The sequence below is a fragment of the Schistocerca nitens genome, chromosome 3, assembly GCF_023898315.1.
Source record: "Schistocerca nitens isolate TAMUIC-IGC-003100 chromosome 3, iqSchNite1.1, whole genome shotgun sequence".
NCBI lineage: Eukaryota > Metazoa > Arthropoda > Insecta > Orthoptera > Acrididae > Schistocerca > Schistocerca nitens.
In genome coordinates this window covers 832,933,645-832,959,897 of record NC_064616.1, presented here as the reverse complement: position 1 = coordinate 832,959,897, position 26,253 = coordinate 832,933,645, and the positions used below count along the sequence as shown (strand labels likewise).

The 26,253-nt window shown below is 40.3% G+C and overlaps 1 protein-coding gene across 1 annotated transcript in view; it reads left to right on the top strand.

Annotated features, from left to right (window-relative positions):
* The window catches only part of LOC126249443 (uncharacterized), a 163,967-nt gene extending 154,004 nt beyond the window's left edge, over positions 1-9,963 (top strand). Inside the window, exon 14 of the mRNA XM_049951097.1 lies at positions 9,414-9,963. Within this exon, the coding sequence (XP_049807054.1) occupies positions 9,414-9,919 (506 nt within the window). The 3' untranslated portion in view covers positions 9,920-9,963. The remainder of the gene's footprint in view (positions 1-9,413) is intronic.
* Positions 9,964-26,253: the final 16,290 nt, after the last annotated feature.

The window sequence follows — 26,253 nt, the reverse complement described above, 5'->3', positions numbered from 1 at the left end:
GATTCCTCTTCCCCCCCCCCCCACCTTCCTACCCCTATTACTTTCCTGTGGTAGCCCCCCTTCCTCCCTCAGCCCACTCAGTCACCAAAACATGCAGCAGTCCATGTGGTGGTGCTGCTATGTCCCCATCTCGCTGAACCTCTTGCCAACACAGGGATCACACTACAGATACCTGAGCTGTTCCCTCCGCATGTATGCCAAAGGGTAGTTCCTTGTCATCCATGAGCATCGGACCTCCCGACAATGGGTGCTGTGCCAGCTGTGGCTCAGTGGTACCCATAGGGAGAGCCCCTGATCGGAGAGGGTGGTATCAGGGCAGATGCTTGATGCATGAAGTGTATAACGCCCCAAAAAGCTGGCCATTGTCAAATGGACGTATCCCCCCAAACGTTTTCCCGCCCCCCACCCACCCACCCACGCACCCAAACGTTCACCCACCCACCCACGCACCCAAACGTTCACCCACCCACCCACCCACCCAAACGTTCCCCCCTACCCACCCAAACGTTCCTCCCCCCCCCCACCCACCCACCCACCCAACCACCCAAACGTTCCCCCCCCCCACCCACCCAAACGTTCCCCCCCCCACCCACCCAAACGTTCCCCCCACCCACCCACCCAAACGTTTCCCCCCCCCACCCAAACGTCCCCCCCCACCCAAACGTTCCCCCCCACCCACCCACCAAAACATTCCCCCCCCCAACCACCCACCCCCACCCACCCACCCAAATGTTCCCCCACCCACCCACCCACCCACCCAAACGTTCCCCCACCCACCCATGCAAACGTTCCCCCACGCACCCACCCTCGCACACGTTTTCGCCCACCCACCCTCGTACATGTTTTCGCCCAAACCAACCCACACACCCACCTCCAACAAACTGAATCCTATAATGAACCCTTCACTGAATGGTAATTCTTGCAGGCTCTTACCTCATCACATGACACTGCCCCAGATGTGGATTCCATACACAACCACATCATCCAACACTTGGACATTACCCAGAGGCAACATCTACTCAGGGTCTTCAACTGCATTTGGCTCGTGGGTGCCTCCCCCTTGCAATGACGAGACTGCATAGTTATCTTCATCATTAAGCCTGGGAAGAACCCAAGGTCTCTCGACAGCTACTGCCAGATTAGCCTGACCAACGTACTTTCTAAACTGCTCGAGAGAATGAGTTGCTTCAGACTATGTTGGGTACTCGAATCATGGGGCCTTTTGTCCCCATATCAGTGTGGTTTCCAAAGATGATGATCTCGAACTGATCGTTTACTCAGATTGGATACAGCAGTCCAACAGGCTTTTACTAACTATCAGCACCTTGTCGCAGTCTTCTCAAACCTACATAAGGTATACAACACAGCTTGATGCCATCACATTTTATTTACCATCCATGACTGGGGCTTTCACAGCCCCCTCCCAATTTTTATCTGCTAGTTTTTATCCCCTCGGCTCCTCAGATTCGAGTAGGTACTTCACTCAGAACCTCTCAGGTCCAGGAGAAACAGTATCCCACAGGATTCTGTGTTAAGTGTCACACTCTTCGTTTGGTTACCCAGGTGTTCTATGTCAACGGTTGTTGCGTCTTGTGCAGCTCCCTCTGATGGGCCTCTGCATGGGCCCTCTCCTGTGGTCTCCAGTTTTCTCCCTTCAAAATGCGGGTTATGCATTTTTGCTGTCAACCCACAGTACAGCCCGATTCAGAACTTTATTTAAGCAACCAGCACCTAGATGTTGGAGCACAATCCTGTTTTTTGGGCATTATTTTGGATAAAAAGGTGATGTGGCTGTCCCATATTCTCCAACTGAAGACCACATACATGTGGTAGCTTAATGCTCTCTGCTTTCTGGCCCATACATCTTGGGGTGCAGACTGTGTTACTCTTCTCCATCTTTACCACACTCTGGTTTTGTCCAGACTAGACTATGGTTGTCAGGTTTATAGCTTGGTGAATTCTTCTACTCTTAAAGTATATGACGCTGTTCATTGTTATGGGGTGTGTCTGGCTATGGGTGCCTTTAGCACTAGTCCTGTTGACAGTCTCCCCACAGAAATGGGGATTCCCCCTCTATAAATACTATGGAGCCAACACCTGGTTTGTTATGCAATTGCCATTCAACGATTCCCGGACCGTCCCATTTATCTTGTCATCTTTGTAAATGAGGGGCATCTCCCACCTCATATCCACCCTCAGGTGGGATTGCTGCTTAAAATATGTTTCACTTACCTCTGTCAGGATCTCCATCTTGACTTACTGGAAAGTTCTCCATGTATTTCCTCCCACACCCTGCCTTGGATGGTGCCTTTACCACTGATTAGGACCAACCTATTTCAGAATCCTAAGGTCTATGTCGCCCCTGTGATGTTCCGGTGTCTTTTACATTCAATCCTACAGGAGTTCCATGGTGCTACCGTCTTCTACACTGATGGTTTTAAAAGGTTTGATAAGGTGGGATCTACTGGCATTAAACAACAGTTACTGTTGGGATCATGTAGAGTTTACACAGCAGAACTGCTAGCCTTTAACAGGGCCCTCCATTTGGTTTTTCATGCCTCCCTCCACAGTGTTTTAGTATGTACAAACTCAGTTTGTATCTTTAGACCAATGCTACTCTCGTCACCCTTTTGTCTCTGCTATCCAAGATCTTATGTCTGCCCTTGGGCATGCCACTTGCTCTGTTGCCTTCCTCTGGGTCCTATGATGCAGGCATCCCAGGGAATGAACTGGCTGACCATTTGGCTAGAGGAGCAGATGCTTCCCACCCCCTCTCCCACCCCCTCTCCCACCCCCTCTCCCACCCCCTCTCCCACCCCCTCTCCCACCCCCTCTCCCACCCCCTCTCCCACCCCCTCTCCCACCCCCTCTCCCACCCCCACCAATTTCCTTTGATGATTCTAGGTGTAGATATGTGGATATACATTAAATCTCTCTTTGCCCAAAAGTGGATTTACATCTAGTGCACTACTACTCTCAGTAACAAACTCTGCACAATCAAGGAGACTATTGCAGTTTGGAGGTATTCTTTCCACTCCTCTCAGTAGTAGTCCATTGTCTTATGCCGTCTACGCATCAGTCATACTAGGCTCACCTATTATTTTCTCTTGTCATGAGCCATCACCACAATGTGCTTGGGCAGCCAGACTGATGGTATCCCACATATTGGTGGCATGTCATCCTCTTTTGGCCATTGATACTAAGTATAGCCTTCCAGATTCCTTGACTTTAATGTTACCAGACTATTCATGGATGGTTGATGTGGTGTCACCGCCAGACACCACACTTATTTGGTGGTAGCCTTTAAATCGGCCGCGGTCCGTTAGTATACGGCGGACCCGCGTGTCGCCACTGTCAGTGATAGCAGACAGAGCGCCACCACACGGCAGGTCTAGAGAGACCTACTGGCACTCGCCCCAGTTGTACAGCCGACGTTCATAGCAATGGTTCACTGACAAATACGCTCTCATTTGCCGAGACGATAGTTAGCATAGCCTTCAGCTACATTTGCTACGACCTAGCAAGGCGCCGTATTCAATTGATATTGAGATTCTATTAATGTATCATCAAGAGCGATGTTCTACAAATGTGGATTAAAGTTAAGTATTCCAGAAGCTACGTACTTTTCTTTATAGCATTCATTACGTATCCTGTTTCAGACCTCACACCAGCCTGCGTGAGTTTAACCGCGTGCCTTTCGGCTTCCTCTCATTGTGTCTAGGCTGTCTTGTCTAGACACAACAGTTGAACTGATCCTTAGTTTCCTATGTGAAAGTGGTTTTTATTTGCAGTAATAAGGTTTTGCTTTACTCCTGGAGCAGAGGCATGGTGATTGGGGCTCTCTTCTCTAGGTCTGGGAGCCACGACCCCTCCACCGTGCAAAGACCACTCTTTTAACCCTCTGTTTTTCCAATTTTTTAGATTTGACCTACCCTTCTATGCCTTCTACTGTGTGTGATTTAATTTCCTTGCTTTATAGTTCAACCCCTCTGATGGGATCTGCCCCCTTTTAATGGACCCTCTATCTTATGCAAGTAGCTTTTGAATCACATGATTGATGACACCCCCCCTCCCCTCCTCCTCAATGAATCAATTGTGCTGTCTGTGTGTAGAATGGGGACACATGTAATCGATCTGAGTTTGACCAAGAGCAGACTCTGATGACGTGGAGGCTTTGCACAAGCATTTCGGAAACTGTATGACTTGTTGGATGTTTGATGAATGTGGTGGTGAGTGTCTTCAACATGTGCGAAACCAAAGGGAAACCACATGATATCATAGGGTTGGGCAGCCACCCCTCTTTACAGATGTCATTTGTCATATGTTGTAGGCTGGGCAGACTGGTAAAACAGGACAGGCGGCAAACTGTGGAAGAGCTAACATCAGACTTTAATGCTGGGCAGAGTACAAGTGTGACTGAACACTCCTGACAATGGTCCTCTGCATCTGATGACCCATGCATGTGCCAATGTTAACACCACGACATTGGCAACTACGACTGAAATGGGCATATGATCATTGGCACTGGACCTTGGTGAGGTGGCAGTGTGTTGCATGGTCTGATGGATCCCAATACCTTGTTCATCATGCTGATGGGAGGGCATGAATCTGTAGTCTTCCAATGGAACAGCTTCTTGACACCTGTATTGCAGGACAGAGGCAAGCTTGTGGTGGCTCCATTATGCCCAGGAAAACACTGACATTGGGCATCCATGAGTCCAGTGGAGCTCATGCAAGGCACCATGATGGCTAAGGAGTATCATACACTGCTTGCAGACAACATCCACCTCTTTACAAAGATCATGTTTCCCGACGGCAGTGGCATTTTCAGGAAGATAGTGTGCCATGTCACAAGGCTGAGAGTGTGATTGAGTGGTTTGAGGAACATGGTAGGGAGTTCCAATTGATGTGCTGCCCCCACCCTTATCCCTCCCCCAACTCACCAGATCTGAGCCTGATTGAACGCATTTGGGATGTGACTTAATATGGCATCAGAGCTCATCACACCGCCCTCCCCCTTCCCTGGAATTTACAGGAATTAGGTGACTTGTGTTTGCAGATGTGGTGACAACCTACCGAGGCCTCAGTGCTTCCGTACCGCTGTTATCCATGCCGAAGGTGAACATATTGGCTATTAGGTAGGTGGTCATAATATTCTGGCTGATCAGTGTACATTGTCTGCAGCATGCTACTATAACCAATATAATAAGTATTATGTTATGTAAGTAATGATAGAAATGAGAAGTGTCTGAAATGTTTCATCTCCTCTTGCTGTTCATTGTCCATTATTTCCAGGTCATCGAACCTTTTCCCTGCCACTCGCAATCATCAAGCTGTGCGACAACATGATCTAAAGATAATTATAAATTTAACAAGGAAATGTTTGTCTTTTATTATTTATCACACAACAGATAATTTGAAAATTGGGGCAAACATGGCAAAATAGTTAAACATGATTGCTTGACACTTCCTACAGTGGGCAGTTTTTATATATATATCTGTGTGTGTGTGTGTGTGTGTGTGTGTGTGTGTGTGTGTGTGTGTGTGAAAACTATTAAAATGAAACTGAATGAAATGGCCAATGGTCTGCTGTGGCTGTATTTGTTTAGGTCACTTATAAACCACCCCAACCGGTTTCACAAATTTTGAGTTGCATCTTCTGGTGCATATGTAAATGCTATGTCACAGGTTGCAGAATGCCACAGTGTAATGATTGGCAAGGCTAGGTAAAGATTTCAGCACCACTCAATTGATAAAAACCCATCGCCAAATGATGGTAACCCATCGGCTAATGTTGAAAGTCATGTCTGTGCTAAGTTGCAAACTGTACACATACCAGTTAAAATATGCTATTGTCAGGATTTTGTTGCTTGATGTAGGCTGACAAGAGCATTATTAGTAGTATTTATGCATAAATTTAGTCTACCTGTATGAACATCCCTGTACTATATGCTTTACATTTACTGTAAAAATGTTTATAGTAGTGCAAACGTATGTCTGTACAGCTGTTTGTTCTTACTTAATTCTTAACAATTTAGTTGTTCAGGCGACAGACGTGTGTACTGTCTTGTTGCTTTGTCAGTTAACAAAAACTCTGCTTCAGGCTGGATAAATTTGTACTTTCCTCTTGACTGAAGAAGGAAACATTTTATGCAAATTAAACCTATCATTATCAACTAAAAGAACAATTACTACATAATCTGATATACGTCCAGCTGTGAATACACCTACATCAATTAACTTTGATAAGAGGTATTCTGATGATACAGCTAGAGGAGCATAAAACTTTGTCTTTTAACTCTTCTCTTATTAAACTGAGAAATTTTACAATCTGAATTGGACTTGTGTGGCTGCAATATGCTCTCCTGTGCATTGACAATTGCATTTATTTGTTCATATTCTGCTTCCTTTGTCCCAAATTCATCTGGCAGTTGCAACACCTGTTCACATATTGTTACAAATGTTGTTACCCTGTTAAATTTAATGTCTGCTTCCTTAACGTATGACTTAGTGGATATTTCAGGTCTTTTCAGACTTGATTTTAAGGCGTGTTCATTTACCTTTATTGGATTTACTATTCTATTGACTCCAGGCAGTGTTGCTCTTACTACTGCCACTTATTCTTTAGTCAACTTTGGAGTCTTTAAGAGTTCCTTCCCACGGCCTCTATGTGTTCCTTACAATACATAGCATAAGCTTCATTTAATGTTCAAACTATTATTTTACTTACCTGTGTAACAAAGTTAAAGATACCTCTCTTTCTTCTGCTCTTGTGCCTTGTTAATTGCTGGACTGATTTCTGTTGCCCTGTGACTTTGTCTCTGTTCTGTTAGTTGTTCATCTAACAGGTGACACTCAGTTAATCCCACAGTCAGTTCATTAATTGTGTCCCTACATCTCTGCATTGCCAATTTTCCACACCTTTCAGTCTTCTGAAATTGATCTGTTATAGTATTAAATTTACACATGTTACAATTCTTCAAGTAGTACTGTACATTTCGGCTTCCCCTAAATTATGTAATACAGTCCTGAAGACTTACCTATGTTAGTTATTTCAAAATCCCTGGTCATTTGCTCTTAGTTGGAACTTCAGGCAATTACTACTATTGGTGGTGGCGGCGGCGGCTGCGGCGGCAGCAGCAGCAGCAGCAGCAGCAGTGACATTCCTCCTGCATGTGCCATGCCTGAAACTAAAAGTATTGTTTCAATCTGTTTGCATGTACCTTCCTTTTAACCTTTATTATTACATTTGGAGTATTAACCCTTATTACTTCATGTGGCCCTCCACCACTGTGAATTTAGCTTTCTAGATCTGTCTTGTCTTACCGATTAATTGAAGAGCAATACTTTTTCACTGATCTTAAATTCTTTCAGGTTCTGTTTTTCATTCTATTGTTCATAACTTGTTCTCTTATTCTTTACTGTCAATTCTCTCAATGTTTTGTGTGCTTCCTGCATTCTTGCCCTCAGTGTATTCACATATGATTGATAATTGTAACTTGCATGCATTGATTCCTGCTGCAGTATCCCTGGTACGTTTCTTTTTGTTCCATACAATAGTTCGATGTGTGGATCCTCTGCTATTATGTGGTGTGGTATTAAACACAAAAATTGTATGTTGCACCCACTTGTCCCACTAAGTTTGATCCCCTGTTCAAAATGCCTTAGATATTTGACAGGTTATGACAACATTCTAGTGCACCATTGGATTCTAGGTGATAATCTGTAGTCTTTATCTGCTTAAACTTTAACACTATACTCTCTCTTCTGAAAACATCACTCAAGAAATTCAAACCTTGGTCCATTACCAGGACTAGTGGAATTCCATACCTTAGTGCTATCTGTTCCACAAGCACTTCAGCTACTGTATCTTGCCTTTCTAATCAGAACTGCTAAAATAAATTTACTTATATCATCCTGACAAGTTAACGTATCTCTTACCTGTACTTGATGTAATGACCCACAGTATCAGCTGTGTCTGTGATCTCTGAGAGTGTTGTTGTTTTTGCTTGTGTATACTTATGTCTCTAACATGATGGAAACTCCTGTATATAGTCATAAATAACAAGCTTTATTCCATGGCACTGCTTATGAGACTTTATTCTCTCAAAAGTTCTACACATATCTCGGTGACCTCGAAATGGGTTGTTATGCATCTCTTAATATAGTCTGCTTCTCTTCTGGACTATTTCCTCTTCGTTTTCTATTTCTCTTCCTACCTCTGGGGCTATTTGTGCTTGTTGCAAACTCTTGAGGTTATCTTCCTCAGTTGCTCTGTACCTACATTAGTATTTTTATGAACTACTTGTTTCTTGTCTCTTTGTTCCTGTTCTCCAGGCCTTATTGTGCCCAGAACATCTGCATTACTGTTCAACCTGCCTAGTTTATATATAGCCTCGAAATCATAGTCTTCAAGTCTAGACTTCAGGAGTCTCGGACCTGGATCCGTAACAGTTTATGGTCTGTTAGCACTGTAAACCTTCATCCATATATGTATGGCCAGAACTGTTTCACTGCATATAATAGAGCCAACAATTCTTCCTCTGTGGTACTATTGTTCAATTCCACCTTATTCAGTGACCTGGATGTGTATGTAATGCTAAAGTCTTCACCAATTTTCTTGCCTTGTGGCAAAAAAGCCCCCAGAGTTGCATTGCATGCATCAGTCATCACTGTGGATGGCTTCACAAAGTCTGGATACTGAAGCAATGGTGGGTTAAACAAATTTCTTCAGTTCATCAAACAGTGTGTTTTGTCCTTCACCTCATTCATATGTTGTTCTTTCCTTTAATAGCTCATGGAATGGCTTCGCAATTTTGCTAAATTTAGCAATAAATATATGGTATTACCTGATCAAGCCAATAAACACTCTTAATTCTTCTGCTGTTCTTGGCTGAAGGAAGAACTTTACCCTTTCCACTTGTTCCAAGAATTCTTCATGTGCTGTATTACATGCCAGTTTTTCCATAAAAACCTTTTCAGATCTCAAATACTTCTCATGTTGAATCCCACCCATGACTTGAAAGCAGACAACTTCATTGTAGCTGTGGTGGTGGTGGCTGAAGCAGCAGCTGCGCGAGCATAAAAACCCATTGTTGAGCATGGTGATAATATTCAAGAATAGCTGTGCCATCTTGCAACTGATGACCCTCTACATCATGACTCATGGGGCCCCTTTTCAACTTGACTGTATGTGACAACCTCCACCCCCCACCCCCACCCCCACCCCTCCTTTTTCCTCTCTGCTAAAGAAGTCACCTGTTGTGCTGCAACCTAGAAGTACTAATTTATTTGTATGAATTTTTATTGGTCTAATGATAGCTCCACTTCCTGAAGGCACTCCATCTGTCATACTGATTCAACAATTTTCTGAATAGGATTTTCCTGTATTAAATGGTGAACTTCTTTTTCAGGTCATTTACAGCAAACAGGACAACAGAAATTCACAGATGATCCACAAGGATCTGCTATTATAATGGACCATGGGTGTGAAAACTCCAATTTTAGTGGCAACATGGGATCTCCTGCTCACACAATAGGAACTGGTATGAACCAGCCATGTCTGACAATGTATAATACACAGTACATGCCAGTGTACCCAGTTGATGGAGAGACACAAGTTGTTCCTATATCAGTGCCTTACTTTCATTATCCAGTAGCTACTAATATACCATTAGCTATTACTCAGGAAACTGATTCAAAAAATGACACCTCATCACTAGCTCAAACCACCAATCTGACACAGCCAGTTCCTGCTGAAAGTAGCTTCTATCCTGGATATGCATATTACAATATTGCAACAGGCCCATATATTCTCCAGCCAGGAACACTGTGTCAGTCTCCTGGAATTGTACCTCAAAGTGCTTCTCCTAAATGGAATATGCCAGTTTCATTTCATCAGTGTGCACAATATTCATAAGGTGAGATTCCAAATTCTGTTATGTCTGTAAAGTGTACTGAAGATTTCCTGTATGTCTGTGATTGTTGATAGCTGTGATGACAATGAATATGTAATGGTGAAAAATTATGTAAACTAACAGATTTAAATTGTTCTGTTCAAGTTATCAGATCAATGTCACTTTGATCATTATGCACAAAATAAGATTTATAAAATTAAGTGCCATGTACATACATCTCCTTCAACATATAACTTAAACTGTTCTTTCATAGACAAGATGTAGTAACATTGATAGAATTTGTGTATACGATACTGCATATTTATGAATCAAGAATGAAATTGTATCTATGCTAATAAAATTTGGAGATCAAATCTCTGAAAGTTTCAAGTAACATCCCATTATTATAAAAACTTTGTCATAAATCTGAACACAATTTAAAAAAATCATGCTTTATTGTTACATGATGCAGAATGTTAAAAGCACAATAAAAATTACAACACTTGTTAATTATTTATGTTGCATATCTTTCAAACAGAAGTTTTCAGTTATATACATCTAAATATTTATTCTGTTTTGATTTCATTAATAAATTTCTTTGACATTGCATATTGTCAGTTCTTACTTTAGTAGATGTCAAATGAACTCCCCAATGTATTGAGAGTAAAGTCAAATCATTTCATGCTTGCAGAAAATATGCAAAACTGTTTAATTTCCACAATGCTACAGACACAAGATGAAATCAAATAATGCAGAAAAGTGAAAATGTTCACCATTTGTATCATTACAGGAAACCATATAATGAATGATCATGCACTATGATTGCCTGAAAATTGTTAATAATGCAGTTAATGAAAGATTCAACAATCATTTGTCAGATATTGGACTGGGTTAATAAATATTGTACTGTGGACTAATAAGTTAGTGCAGGTTTCGTTACAGGTTTTCAGGAAACGCAGGTTCATTATTGCTTTCTAATTATCTTTTTGTTGCTAGATAACACTCACACACAAGCCGTCTTGTAGCAAAAGAGAGAAACAGAGTATTTGTGTTAATGTTTTATTTTAGCTTATTCATCATGATATTTTACATCTACATTCTGTAGCTTTTCCCCTGCCATAACTACACCATAGCATACCCATATGATGCCAACCAAATGTTGTAGACAAGGAAGGGGAAAAAATGACAATTAGGGACAAAACCCTGAATAGCATTTGACATGTTAATTAATCCTTTCGCTGCTGTAGGCATCTGTATACATACTGTTACACCATTTCTGTGGTGCTGTGGACACGTATAAGCACATCACTTTGGTTTTGCTACAGTGCTATGAATGTCTGTCTGCATCCTGAGCTACTGACCTCTCATTGCTGTGGCCAAATTACTTTCATCTCTCTGTGAATAATAAAGTTTAAAGTGTTTATCATACAACATACATGCCTAATTGCGTACTATCATTTGCAAAAAAAAAAAAAAAAAGAAAAAAAAAAGAAAGAAAGAAAAAGAAGAAGAAGAAAAATGCATTTCGGTATCTTGAATCCTTTGATACATAGTGATTATTATGGGCACATTTCGTGCAGTTGTCCTTCGGCTAGAAGACCCAATAACTTGAGAACGAAATGATACCTCATTCTACTCTCAGTTTTAAATAAAATTTCGGTATCTTGACTACATTTCATTTACCACAGTATATTAGCTAAAATCAACCATACACAAAGTTAATACAATGTGTTTTTTACCTCTGCAAAATCTTTAAAATTTTGCACAATATTTTTCTTAATTTTATGCAGTGTGGTAACTGTGGCACATAATCAAAAGAAATTCAGTCTTTTACTGAGCAAAGATACTGGATTGTAAGATGTGCAAAAATCATATTTTGTCACCTAATACTTTCCAAAATATAGGATAAGTATTTACATCAGTTGGAGTACCATCTCTTGGCATAGGCACCACCATTTGGTGAGCAGTACTGGCATAACAAAGGTCACCTCAGCACGGAATGCAGAGAGCACACCTGAAGCAGTCAAAGGGTTAACACTCAGTAGGTACTGTCACCAACACCTTAAGTTCAAAATATTCATGCGTTACTATGTTACACAATGCATTTTCGTTCCTGTGGGTTCATCAATAAGTGTAATTTGACTCTTACACCAGTTCCATTGTAGAGTGGGAAGTTGTCATGGGGAAGTGCATTCTAGAGACTATGCAGCACTCCGTGACATTACATTGGTGTTCAATGTGCAGAACTGTTTTTCACAATAGCATATCAACAAAAGTTGTTGTTTGTTTTACATCCTGCGTATTCAGTACACACACTTTCGCAAGGGGTGAATTCTGAATAAAATTAAATTAATAAAGTTGTTTGTGAATATTTGTACATTTCTCACATCAGACTAATTTCTGTCTTCCTTAGTAGAGTGTGCAGAATGAGTAAAAGTTTTTATATGAAATGACTTTGAGTTTTTTTAAAAATACCCTGTCTGCTAAGCAGGTACATTACTTACTGAGGAGTAATGTGTTAAAATAAAAACAAACTTGGTACCACTTATATTTGTAGGTCTGACGATCTGCACAAATTGACAACACTGTAGGTTGCTGCTGTTTATAAAATGGTTTCACTAAAACTACTGTGTAAGTTTAGGACTGATTTCTCTCTCTCTCTCTCTCTCTCTCTCTCTCTCTCTCTCTCTCTCTCTTGCTCATGCATGCAAAATGCTGGTTCTCTAAACTTTGTCAATAGTGTTTTGTGAAAAAAATCTTCCCTCCACAGTGTCTGATTTGAGTTCACATAGCATTTCCATAATATCTGAGAGTATAAGTTAGTTACATGCTCAATGAATCATTTGTATGAGTAAATGTAATGGTGTCAAAACAGTTGTTTTCACATTGGCATTACACATTGATATGTGACTGGAATACTCTCTTTCAAATTCTAAAAGTGGCAGGGCTAAAATACAGGGAGCGAAAGGCTATTTGTACTTTAACCAGATGGCAGTTATAAGAGTCGAGGGGCATGAAAGGGAAGCAGCGGTTGAGAAGGGAGAGACAGGGTTGTAGCCTGTCCCCGATGTTATTCGATCTGTATATTGAGCAAGCAGTAAAGGAAACAAAAGAAAAATTCGGAGTAGGTATTAAAATTCATGGAGAAGAAGTAAAAACTTTGAGGTTCGCCGATGACATTGTAATTCTGTCAGAGACAGCAAAGGACTTGGAAGAGCAGTTGAACGGAATGGACAGTGTCTTGAAAAGAGGATATAAGATGAACATCAACAAAAGCAAAACAAGGATAATGGAACATAGTCTAATTAAGTCGGGTGATGCTGAGGGAATTAGATTAGGAAATGAGACACTTAAAGTAGTAAAGTAGTTTTGCTATTTGGGGGGCAAAATAACTGATGATGGTCGAAGTAGAGAGGATATAAAATGTAGACTGGCAATGGCAAGGAAAGCATTTCTGAAGAAGAGAAATTTGTTAACATCGAGTATAGATTTAAGTGTCAGGCAGTAATTTCTGAAAGTATTTGTATGGAGTGTAGCCATGTATGGAAGTGAAACATGGACAATAAATAGTTTGGACAAGAAGAGAATAGAAGCTTTCGAAATTTGGTGCTACAGAAGAATGCTGAAGATTGGATGGGTAGATCACATAACTAATGAGGAGGTATTGAATAGGATTGGGGAGAAGAGAATTTTGTGGCACAACTTGACTAGAAGAAGGGATCGGTTGGTAGGACATGTTCTGAGGCATCAAGGGATCACAAATTTAGCATTGGAGGGCAGCGTGGAGGGTAAAAATCGTAGAGGGAGACCAAGAGATGAATACACTAAGCAGATTCAGAAGGATGTAGGTTGCATTGCGTACTGGGAGATGAAGAAGCTTGCACAGGATAGAGTAGCATGGAGAGCTGCATCAAACCAGTCTCAGGACTGAAGACAAAAACAACAACAACAACATGTAAATATTGCTATATGCTGAACTTTTACAATTTTTTAAAATACATTTGTGAATTAGTAATTCCATACCAACCACATTTCAGAAATATAAATTCTTCTACAGAAAAAGAGTTGTCAAGGAGAAACTTCTTCAATTTGTTTTCAAATGTAACTTTTCTGTCTGCTAGAGATATATCATTGAGTAAGTAATCCAAAATTTTGGTGGCAGCGTTGTGTACCCCTTTTATGTGCCAAAGTCAGCTTTAGTGTGGGATAATGAATGTCATTTTTTTCTTCTGGTATTGTAATTCCAGGGATTGACCAAAAATTTGGAACCACCAAAAACACAACACCACATCATCATGCCTAATATCTTGTAGGAAATTTGTTGGGATTCAAAACAGCTTCGACTCATCTCAGAAAGGATAAATACTGCTTTTTTCTCATTCTCGAGGGACTCTTATAGCATCCTTTCTGCAAAATAATGGGAATTCAGATAATAATGGAGGTGGATAACAATTGTGTACCCTTCTCTCCAAAGTAAACCACAAAGGCTGAATAATATTGATATCGGGTGTCTGTTGTGGCCAGATGAGAGGTGAAAATTCATCCTCATGCTCACGAAACCACTCCTGTGTGAACAAAATGGTCACACAATCGTTGGCAGTAATGTGACTGCAGAGTATTCATGGGGCCCATGGAATACCGTAATATGACTGCCCAAATAGTCACCAAACCTCCACCATGTTTCACTTTTGGGACGTAAAGTTGGCCAGGAGTTGGAAACAGTGTGAAAAGACTCATCAGACAAAGTGACTTTCTTCCATTGATCCATAGTCATAGTTTTAATGTTTCACCACCTTGTTTACGGGCATTTACATCACTGATAAATGGTTTTGGAATTCCAGCTAACTTGGCAATTTCCTGCTTATTGAGCATCCTTCATGTTTTGATGCTTCAAGGTTTAACAATGAGACATTCAGTACTGCAGTGACTTTTGAAGCCATTGTCACCTAATTTTTCGCCACAATCCTCTTCAGAGACCATCTGTCACAATCACTAAACATGTACTTTCATCCGTGTTGTGACTTAGCAGATAATGATAGTCTTCCCCCGTATGCACTATAAATCTTCAATATTGTGCCTCTTGAAGCACCAAACACTCTGGCTACCTGGGTTTGGAAGCACCCTCCATATGAGCACCAACAATTTGCCCAAGTTCGAATTGACTTAATTACAACAGAACTAAATAGAATACTTTTCTGACCATAACTGGCACTTGCAAAGTATTGAAGACATTGCACTTGTGCCATTCTCGGTCAAATACAACAGTGCAACCTTCTGGCTGTGCTAGCATCGGCATTTATGTTGAAGATGCATTTCTTGCAATGTTTCCATATTTTTGTCAAACCCGTGTTTGTGTATCATTGTTCCTTCTGAACTGCAGTGGGTAATTTACAGCAAATTTTGAGCAATGCACAGTCTTTCCACATTAAGGTGAGCTACGCCAAACCATTCTTCCATATGATGTTATTGAATCAAAATATTTCAACTTAATGATATCTCTCTCTCTCTCTCTCTCTCTCTCTCTCTCTCTAAGATTTGCAATAATTCTAATTGCAAATGTGACTGAACAAAGTTCTTTTAGAAGTTGCAAAATTTGCTTTTTCCAGTTTAAATTCTCATGAATATGGACATCTAAGAGTTTGAAGTATCCACCCAGTTTCTTATTTCCTCACCAAGTGCTACACTTATCATTGGTGTAGGACCCTAGATGTGCAGAACTTAAGATGATGTGTCTTTTTAAAATTGTGCAGGAGACTGTTCGCAGAAAACCAATGGTGCTTTCAAGAATGTTGTTTACCATTTCGTGTGTTTCTGTATTTATGCTTGGATTAATTACATTACTAGCGTCATCTACGAAAAGAACCAATTCTGCTTATTGTATGTTAGATAGAAATTCATTTACGTGTATCAGGAAACAGTAGGGGACTTGAAATTGAGTCTTGTGGAACCCTTAAAGTGATTCCTCCCCATTGACAACAATCTCACCAACTTACATTTGTTAAATTATTAAGGAAAATTTTCTGCATTCTTTTAGTTAGGTATGGCATTATCCATTGGTTTGCTTCACTATAAATTGCAGAAAACTATTTATCCAGGAGAATATTGTGATCCTCACAGTCAAACACCTTAGACAGGTCACAGAAAATACCAGCTTGTGCTGTGTTGGTTGTTAGTGCTTGTAAAATTTGTCAAATGAACATGCAAATTACATTCTCAGTTGAGCATCCCTTCTGAAACCACACACTGTGATTTGCTGAGGATGTTATTGTTGCTCAGGTGGGATTCCATTCTAGAATAGGTTACAAATTGCATTATAAAACACACAGCTGTGCTATTTTTATTAAAGATAATCAATTTCAGTTCAACGTGTGTGTGTGTGTGTGTGTGTGTGTGTGTGTGTGTGTGTGTGTGTGTGTGTGTGTGTGCAGACATCTAGAAAAGGTTTGAAATTAGCTTAACATTGGTTAGAAGTCACTATGTGTTCTCATTATCAAACGCTGGATGAATATATACAGGGTGATTTGTTGTACTACATTTTGAGCAAAGTTTTCATGCATCTCAATGTTTTACATAATATCTGCTGGACTGTGTGTCGTACAGCAATATAATTTTGCAAATACGTTTAGTGGATACTGTCTGCAAAGTGTGTTGTGAATACATGTAGTAGTAAAATAGTAATAAATTAAAATGTCATACCTGATGCTGTTAAGTTAAACTGCATGAACAGTTAAAATGTGGTAAACAAACATTTTTCCTTTCATCATTTTATGGAGAGATGGGAGGATTTAATGAGAAAAAGTTTCAAAAAAGTTTGAAATTAGGTGTAAAGTTTCATGGAAATTACTGAGTGCTCTCATTCTCAGATACTGGATGAATGAACTCCAGTGATGCTGACTCAAGACAAACACACAGTTTTTAACTGTAATATGTGTCTTCTAATGTACACTATTAACATAAGACTATACCTCTTAGTGAGTAGATTATGACAACATTTTAAATTAGCCAGTAGTTACCTGAAATATTGAAAATCAAATTTTTGTTGCCCCTGGAGCTGTTAGACAGACAACCTGCAACTGGGAATTTGTTTTCGGGGTCCAGGGTAGTCACTTTGTAATATAGATGTGCATCTTTTTAATTTTTTTTTTTTAATTTTTTAATTGTAATTGTTCGTAAATTTTAGTAGCTAGTGTGGTGTGAAACTACTGCAAGAGTTTTACTTATTCTTGCCAACAGGTAAATTTGCCTTTAATCCTTCTACCCATCCATAGTTTTTTACATGGCTGTTTCTTTTCTGATTAGATTATGTGGAAAGCTATTTTCAAGTAATGATATGAATTTATCATGGATTAGATTAAATTTTATGTCAGCGTTTCGTTCATTATAATTTTCATCCAAGGCCATCTCTTGTAAACTACTATTAAAAATGTTTGTCCTTGAATAACTAATTGTTCTAACTGAATTCCACTAACGAGTATCTGTACTCTGAGGCACTAAGTTATTTATCCTAACAAACTGTGCACCAGCAGCAGCAGAGAGCATTTGTTTTGAGGATACAGTTATTTTCTTGTTTTGAGCTTCATCAAAGAAAACATTATCAAGTATAGTCCTACTGCCTTTATCCACTTGTGTTGGAAAGTTAACTGCTGAGAAAAAATTGCAGCATGCAAATGAGGTTTCAGGTCATTTTCCTATCGGAACCCTTCAGAAAATCTACATTGAAATCACCAGACTGTTTAACTGCTTCCGCTACCAAGAATTCTCCCAGGTTGTATGACCGTGGTCCATGGAACTCTTCTATCCCTGACGTTTCATCCAATGCTATGTTGGACATCTTCAGAGGTGCTCCTGATTGTGCTAAGTTTTGCCGGCAAGACAGTCAGCAACACTCAGCTCAACCAGGACCACCTCCGAAGATGTCCAACATAGCTTTGGATGAAATGTCAGCGATAGAAAAGTTCCATGGACCATGGCCATACAACCTGGAAGAATTCTCTGTAGCGGAAACATCCGGTTGTGAAAGCCTTCATTATATGTTAAGTGCTTGCTGCTGTGTGATAGCTTAGTTGGGAATCCATATGCCTTACAAACAGCTCTAAAATTTCCCAGTGAGGATCTGTATACAGTTAAAATTTAAGTGAACTGTTTTTCAGCATTAATTCACAAGCACACATTTCTGTATGCTGATCAATACAAAATTTAGTTGTCTCATTGTTTTTGAACTTGTGTTCTGTCTTAATATATATAACAACTCCTCCTTTTCCCACACTAGTTCAACTTGATTAGCTGCTGGAGTGTATTCTTGTATATGTAAGTTATCTAAACCTGTGGTTATATGGTGCTCACATAGGCACAGGATGTCTATCTTTTCAGAGCTCTCTAAATTTCCCAAACTGACAAGAAGCTCTTCTACATTATTACCCAACCGTCTAATATTTTGATGAAATAAGCTAACCTTACTTTTCTGTGCATTCTTAAGCATTTTGTGGGATTCTTCTGTTATTTTGACTTACCTCAAAACAGATTGCCTGAATCCTGATCCTAACCTAAACAAAGGTACCTCTCTGACACTAGTAGACTGCTGCAAAAATATCAGAACTAATCTACTGCTTTAAGTCTCTCATTTCCTAATCGAATTCCCTCAGCATCACCTGATTTAATTTGACTACATTCCATTATCCTCGTTTTGCTTTTGCTGATGTTCATCTTATATCCTCCTTTCAAGACACTGTCAATTCCGTTCAACTGCTCTCCCAAGTCTTTTGCTGTCTATGACAGAATTACTATGTCATCGGCATACCTCAAGGTTTTAATTTCTTCTCCATGAAATTTAATTCCTACTCCAAATTTTTCTTTTGTTTCCTTTACTGCTTGCTCAATATACAGATTGAATAACATCGGGGATAGACTACAACCCTGTCTCATTCACTTCCCAACCACTGCTTCCCTTTCATGCACCCCGACTCTTATAACTGCCATCTGGTTTCTGTACAAATTGAAAACAGCCTTTTGCTCCCTGTATTTTATCCCTGCCACCTTCACAATTTGAAAGAGAGTATACCAATTAACAATGACAAAAGGTTTCTCTAAGTCTACAATTTGTATAAATATATCTTTGCCTTTCATTAACCTATCCTCCAAGATAAGTCACAGGGTCAGTTTCGCGTCGCATGTTCCTACATTTCTATGGAATCCAAACTGATCTTCCCTGAGGTCAGTTTCTACCAGTTTTTCAATTCGTCTGTAAAGAAGTCATGTTAGTATTTTGCAACTGTGATATATTAAACTGATAGTTCAGTAATTTTCACACCTGTCAGCAACTGCTTTCTTTGGAATTGAAATTATTATATTCTTCGTGAAGTCTGAGGGTATTTTGCCTGTCTCATAAATCTTGCTCACCATATGGAAGAGTTTTGTCATAGCTGGCTCTCCCAAAGCTATCAGTAGTCCTAATGGAATGTTGTCTACTCCTGTGGCCTTATTTCGACGTAGGTCTTTCAGTACTGTGTCAAATTCTTCATGCAATATCATATCTCCCATTTCATCTTCATCTACATCTCCTTCCATTTTCATAATATTGCCCGCAAGTACGTCACCCTTGTGTAGACCCTCTGTATACCGCTTCCACCTTTCTGCTTTCCCGTGTTTGCTTGGGACTGGTTTTCCATCTGAGCTCTTGGTATTCATACAGGTGGTTTTCTTTTCTCCAAAGGTCTCTTCAATTTTCCTGTAGGTGTCTTCTATCTTACCCCTAGTGATACATGCTTCTACATCCTTACATTTGTCCTCTAGCCATTCCTGCTTAGCAATTTTGCACTTCCTGTCGATCTCATTTTTGAGAAGTTTGTATTCCTTTTCACCTGTTTAATGAGAAATTTTGAAAATTGAAGTTCTTACTCAAATGTGACCCCCCCCCCCCCCCCAATGAACCATGGATCTTGCCATTGGTGGGGTGGCTTGCGTGCCTCAACGATACAGATAGCCGTACCGTAGGTGCAACCACAACGGAGGGGTATCTGTTGAGAGGCCAGACAAATGTGAGGTTCTGAAGAGGAGCAGCAGGCTTTTCAATAGTTACAGGGGCAACAGTCTGGATGATTGACTGATCTGTCCCTGTAATACTAACCAAAACGGCCTTGCTGTTGTGGTACTGCAAACGGCTGAAAGCAAGGGGAAACTACAGCCGTAATTTTTCCCGACGGCATGCAGATTTACTGTATGATTAAATGATGATGGCGTCCTCTTGGGTAAAATATTCCGGAGGTAAAATAGTCCCCCATTTGGATCTCCAGGCGGGGACTACTCAAGAGGACGTTCTTATCAAGAGAAAGAAAACTGGCGTTCTATGGATCGGAGTGTGGAATGTCAGATCCCTTAATCGGGCAGGTAGGTTAGAAAATTTAAAAAGGGAAATGTATAGGTTAAAGTTAGATATAGTGAGAATTAGTGAAGTTCGGTGACAGGAGGAAAAAGACTTTTGGTCAGGTGAATACAGGGTTATAAATACGAAATCAAATAGGGGTAATGCAGGAGTAGGTTTAATAATGAATAAAAAAATAGGAGTGCGGGTAAGCTACTGCAAACAGCATAGTTAACGCATAATTGTGGCCAAGGTAGACATGAAGCCCACGCCTACTACAGTATTAAAAGTTTATATGCCAACTAGCTCTGCAGATGATTAAGAAATTGATGAAATGTATGATGAGATAAAAGAAATTATTCAGGTAGTGAAGGGAGACAAAAATTTAATAGTCATGGGTGACTGGAATTCGATAGTAGGAAAAGGGAGAGAAGGAAACGTAGTAGGTGAATATGGATTGGGGGTAAGAAACGAAAGAGGAAGCTGCCCGGTAGAATTTTGCACAGAGCACAACTTAATCATAGCTAACACTTGGTTCAAGAATCATGAAAGAAGGTTGTATACATGGAAGAAGCCTGGAGATGCTGACAGGTTTCAGATAGATTATATAATGGTAAGACAGATTTAGGAACCAGATTTTAAATTGTAAGACATTTCCAGGGGCAGATGTGGACTCTGACTACAACCTATTGGTTATGAACTGTAGATTAAAACTGAAGAAACTGCAAAAGGGTGGGAATTTAAGGAGATGGGACCTGGATAAACTGAAAGAACCGGAGGTTGTAAAGAGTTTCAGAGAGAGCATTAGGAAACGATTTACAAATACAGGGGAAAGAAGTACAGCAGAAGTAGAATGGGTAGCTTTGAGGAAAGAAATAGTAAAGGCAGCAGAGGATCAAGTAGGTAAAAAGACAAGGGCTAGCAGAAATCCTTGGGTAACAGAAGAGATACTGACTTTAATTGATGAAAGGAGAAAATATAAAAATGCAGTAAGTGAAGCAGGCAGAAAGGAATACAAACGTCTCAAAAATGAGATCGACAGAAAGTGCAAAATGGCTAAGCAGGGATTGCTAGAGGACAAATGTAAGGATGTAGAGGCTTATCTCATGAGGGGTATGATAGATACTGCCTATAGGAAAATTAGAGAGACCCTTGGAGAAAAGAGAACCACTTGCATGAATATCAAGAGCTCAGATGGAAACCCAGTTCTAAGCAAACAAGGGAAAGCGGAAAGGTGGAAGGAGTATATAGAGGGTCTATACAGGGGTGGTGTTCTTGAGGAGAATATTATGAAAATGGAACAGGATGTAGATGAAGATGAAATGGGAGATATGATACTGCGTGAAGAGTTTGACAGAGCTCTGAGAGACCTAAGTCGAAAAAAGGCCCCGGGAATAGATAACATTCCATTAGAACTACTGACAGCCTTGGGAGAGCCAGTCCTGACAAAATTCTACCATCTGGTTAGCATTCCCAAAGAAAGCAGGTGTTGACAGATGTGAAAATTACTGAACTATCAGTTTAATAAGTCACAGCTGCAAAATACTAACGCGAATTCTTTACAGACTAGTGGAAAAACTGGTAGAAGTCGACCTCGGGGAAGACCAGTTTGTATTCCGTAGAAATGTTGGAACACGTAAGGCAATACTGACCCTACGACTTATCTTAGAAGAAAGATTAAGGAAAGGCAAACCTACATTTCTAGCATTTGTAGACTTAGAGAAAGCTTTTGACAATGTTGACTGGGATACTCTCTTTCAAATTCTGAAGGTGGCAGGGGTAAAATACAGAGAGCAAAAGGCTATTTACAATTTGTACAGAAACCAAATGGCAGTTATAAGAGTCGAGGGACATGAAAGGGAAGCAGTGGTTGGGAAGGGAGTAAGACAGGGTTGTAGCCTCTCCCCGATGTTATTCAATCTGTATATTGAGCAAGCAGTAAAGGAAACAAAAGAAAAATTTGGAGTAGGTATTAAAATCCATGGAGAAGAAATAAAAACTTGAAGGTTCGCCAATGACATTGTAATTCTGTCAGAGACAGCAAAGGACTTTGAAGAGCAGTTGAACGGAATGGACAGTGTCTTGAAAGGAGGATATAAGATGAACATCAGCAAAAGCAAAACGAGGATAATGGAATGTATTCTAATTAAGTCGGGTGATGCTGAGGGAATTAGATTAGGAAATGAGACACTAAAAGCAGTAAAGGAGTTTTGCTATTTGGGAAGCAAAATAACTGATGATGGTCGAAGTAGAGAGGACATAAAATGTAGACTGGCAATGGCAAGGAAATCGTTTCTGAAGAAGAGAAATTTAACATCGAGTATTGATTTAAGTGTCAAGAAGTCGTTTCTGAAAGTATTTGCATGGAGTGGAGCCATGTATGGAAGTGAAACATGGACGATGAATAGTTTAGACAGAAAGAGAATAGAAGCTTTCAAAATGTGGTGCTGCAGAAGAATGCTGAAAATTAGATGGTAGATCACATAACTAATGAGGAGGTATTGAATAGAATTGGGGAGAAGAGAATTTTGTGGCACAACTTGACTAGAAGAAGGGATCGGTTGGTAGGACATGTTCTGACCCATCAAGGGATCACCAATTTGGTACTGGAGGGCAGTGTGGAGGGTAAAAATCATAGAGGGAGACCAAGAGGTGAATACACTAAGCAGATTCAGAAGGATGTAGGCTGCAGTAGGAACTGGGAGATGAAGAAGCTTGCACAGGATAGAGTAGCATGGAGAGCTGCATCAAACCAGTCTCAGGACTGAAGACCACAACAACAACAACTCAAATGTGATAAGCAGAGAATTTTATGCAAGGATGACACCATGAAAGACTTACGGACAAAGCTGTGAGCTGAGTCACCAAGCCTTTGTGTACAAGCAAACAGAAGGGGATCCCATCAGCTGTTTGGAGGGGAAATGTCCAAACTCCTTCAGAGTTCCTTTCAAGAGACAGCTGTCAAGAAATTATGAGCAGGTGCTGAAGTGCTACCATATTTAGTTGACTTTCTGAAACCAGACAAGGCAGACATACCATTCCACTCCGTTTTAAGTAACTTGAAGAAGAAGAAGAAGAAGAAGAAGAAGAAGACTGACATAGTAGTTGGACCAAATACCTAACAGCAGTACTAACTGCACACATTAGGAGATACTAATGCTAAATACAAAACGAGGGACTTTTGTACAAGTTTAGGAGCTGTGCCTCAGAAAAGGTTAATTAATTGTACGCCTCATTTTTATGTCCCTCTTCACTAGGGTGCCACTAGACATATGTAGTTACCAATTAGAAGTTTAGAGCCACATTAATTAGACACTTTAGCTCAATGTCGCATTACCTTACTTCTTGTTCAATGGCAACTACTATGAACAAATGGACGGTGTGTTTGTGGGATGCTTTGTGTTGCATTTCAATGAACTTATGTGTTGCGGACTTTGAGGAAAAGTTTCTGAGTCTACATCAACATCTACATGACTGCTCTGCACTTCACATTTTAGAACTCTTTCAGACTATTTCTTGAGTGTTCCTTACCAAAATATTACATGCAAAAAATAAATACGCAAGCTCAGATTTCTCTAATTTTATCAAAGCAGTAATTTTTTTTCTGTGTAGGGGGGAGCCAACATATTTTTTTTCACATTCTAAGGATAAAGTTAGAGTTGAAACTTCGTGAAAAGATCTTAGAGCACAAAAAACGTGTTTGTCTTAATGACTGACATCCATGACATGCACTCCACTTTTGCAATAATACGGAACTAGTTGCTCTTCTTTGAACTTTATCAACATCCTGCATCAAACATTTGTGGTATGAATCCCATACTGCGCACCAATACCCCAGAAGAAATTGGACCAGCATAATGTAGGCAGTCTCTTCAGTAGATTTGTTGCACCTTCTAAGTGTTCTCCCAATAAAACAGTCTTTGGTTTGCCTTCCCCACAATATATCCTGTATGTTGGTTCCAATTTGAGTTGACCATAATTTTAATTTCTATATATTTATTTGAATTGGCAACTGTTAGATTTTTGTGATTTATCATGTAACAAAAATCTAACAGAATTTTTTTAGCACTCATGTGGAAGGCCTCAAACTTTTTATTGTTTTGGGTCAGTTGAAACTATTTCACACCATCCATCTGTACTGTCTGAAAAATTTTCCAATACATTTCCATCTGACGAGTTTACTAGATGGTAAACTATAGCATCATCTGTAAAAAATCTAAGAGGACTGCTCAGATCGTCTGGTAAATTGTGTATATAGATTAGTCAGAAATGGGCAGTTTGGGCAATAAGTGGTGTAAGTTCGTGAACCTCTTATTGACCCCTGTCCACTAGTATGGGTATTTTGACATTCTTCTTTTTTCCTTCAGCATTTGTTCCATGTGCCTGCAGGGTCCGCTACATGGGTCCTTTGTCTCCATTTCGCTCTATCACGGGCTGCATCTGGGTGGATGTTCATGCATTTGAGGTCTTTATGAATTGTATCAGCCCAACGTTGCTCAGGTTGTCCTTTGGGTCTACTGCCGATGACTTCAAGTGTGTAACGCACCTTGGCAACAGAGTCAACCCCGGCCTGTAAAACATGCCCAGACTGTTGAAGACGACTCTCACGCATCTTGTCTTGGATTGGTGCAACACCAAACTGTTTCCTAATGCTGTCATTAGAAATGTGATCTAACTTACTGAGGCCCACTGTTCATCTTGGCATCTTCGTTTCCATTGCACTTAAGCGGCGTTCTGTCTCAACTGTAGTCGGACAGCACTCGCAACCATACAAGGCGACTGGTCGGATGACAGTGCGATAGATTTTTGATTTTAAATTCTCTTTCATCCTGTGGTCACAAGTGACTGGTTGTTGTTCGCCACTTCATCCAGGCTGCCTGAGTTCTGGTAATGACCTCTTCGGTGAGTCGGCCATCAACGGTGATCGTGGAACCGAGGTACTTAAACTTACTCACACAAGTCAGGTCTTCACCATTAATCGTGATGGTTCCCATTTCATGTCTTTCTGATTTCATCTGCTTGGTTTTCTTCAAATTAAGGCACAAACCATGTTGCACCAACCGGTCACTCCATTCATGAGTTAGGCTCTGGAGATCAAGCTTGTTTTCTGCTGCCAGCATCACATCATCACCATAAAGTAGGATCCATGGTAATGGCCGGTGCAGATTAGCTATCATGGTGTCCATTACGAGAATACGAACAGAAGTGGTGGAAATGCAGAACCTTGATGGAATCAGACTGTGATGGGGAAGTCCTTGGATAGTCCTGAGGTTGTATGGGCATAACTTCTTGGCTGTGCATAAAGTAACTGCACCAAGTTAATAAGCTGCTCCGGCACATTACGCTGTCGAAGTGCTGGCCAGATGAGACTGTGTGGCACCCGATCAAAGCCCTTTCTGAGATCCAGGAATGCTAGATGCAGTGGCTTGGCTTTCTCATGATATTTCTTGACTAAGAGTCTTGCAGCATGAATCGCATCAGTTGTGCTACAGTTCTTCACAAATCCACCTTGGTTTCTGGAAACCTGTGTGATCTTGCAGATCCTTTGGTCCAAAACACACTCAAAGATTTTCATGGCATGGCAGAGCAGTCGAACTGGATGGTAGTTGGTGCACTCAGTGGGATTTCCCTTCTTAAAGAAAGGCATGGTGAAGCTCTGCTGCCAATCTGTCATTTCTTGTTAACAATACCAAATTATTCCGAAGAATTAGCAGCTTTTGCTCAATTAATGCTTGGCAGAAATCCACCCTGCATTTGGATCGGACTTCCTTAACTCTTATTTAGAAAGGTGTGCAGTATACTGCCACATCCGTTTTCAATAAGCTGCCACGAGATTTAAAAAATCATAGCAGTAATCCACGCACTTTCAAATCAAAACTGAAGAGTTTCCTCATGGGTCACTCCTCCTATTCTATTGAGAAGTTCTTGAAAAATTGATCTGATTCATGTCACATTGTTGACTGTGTTTGCTTAAACTTGTGGCCTGACTTTTTCTGGGTT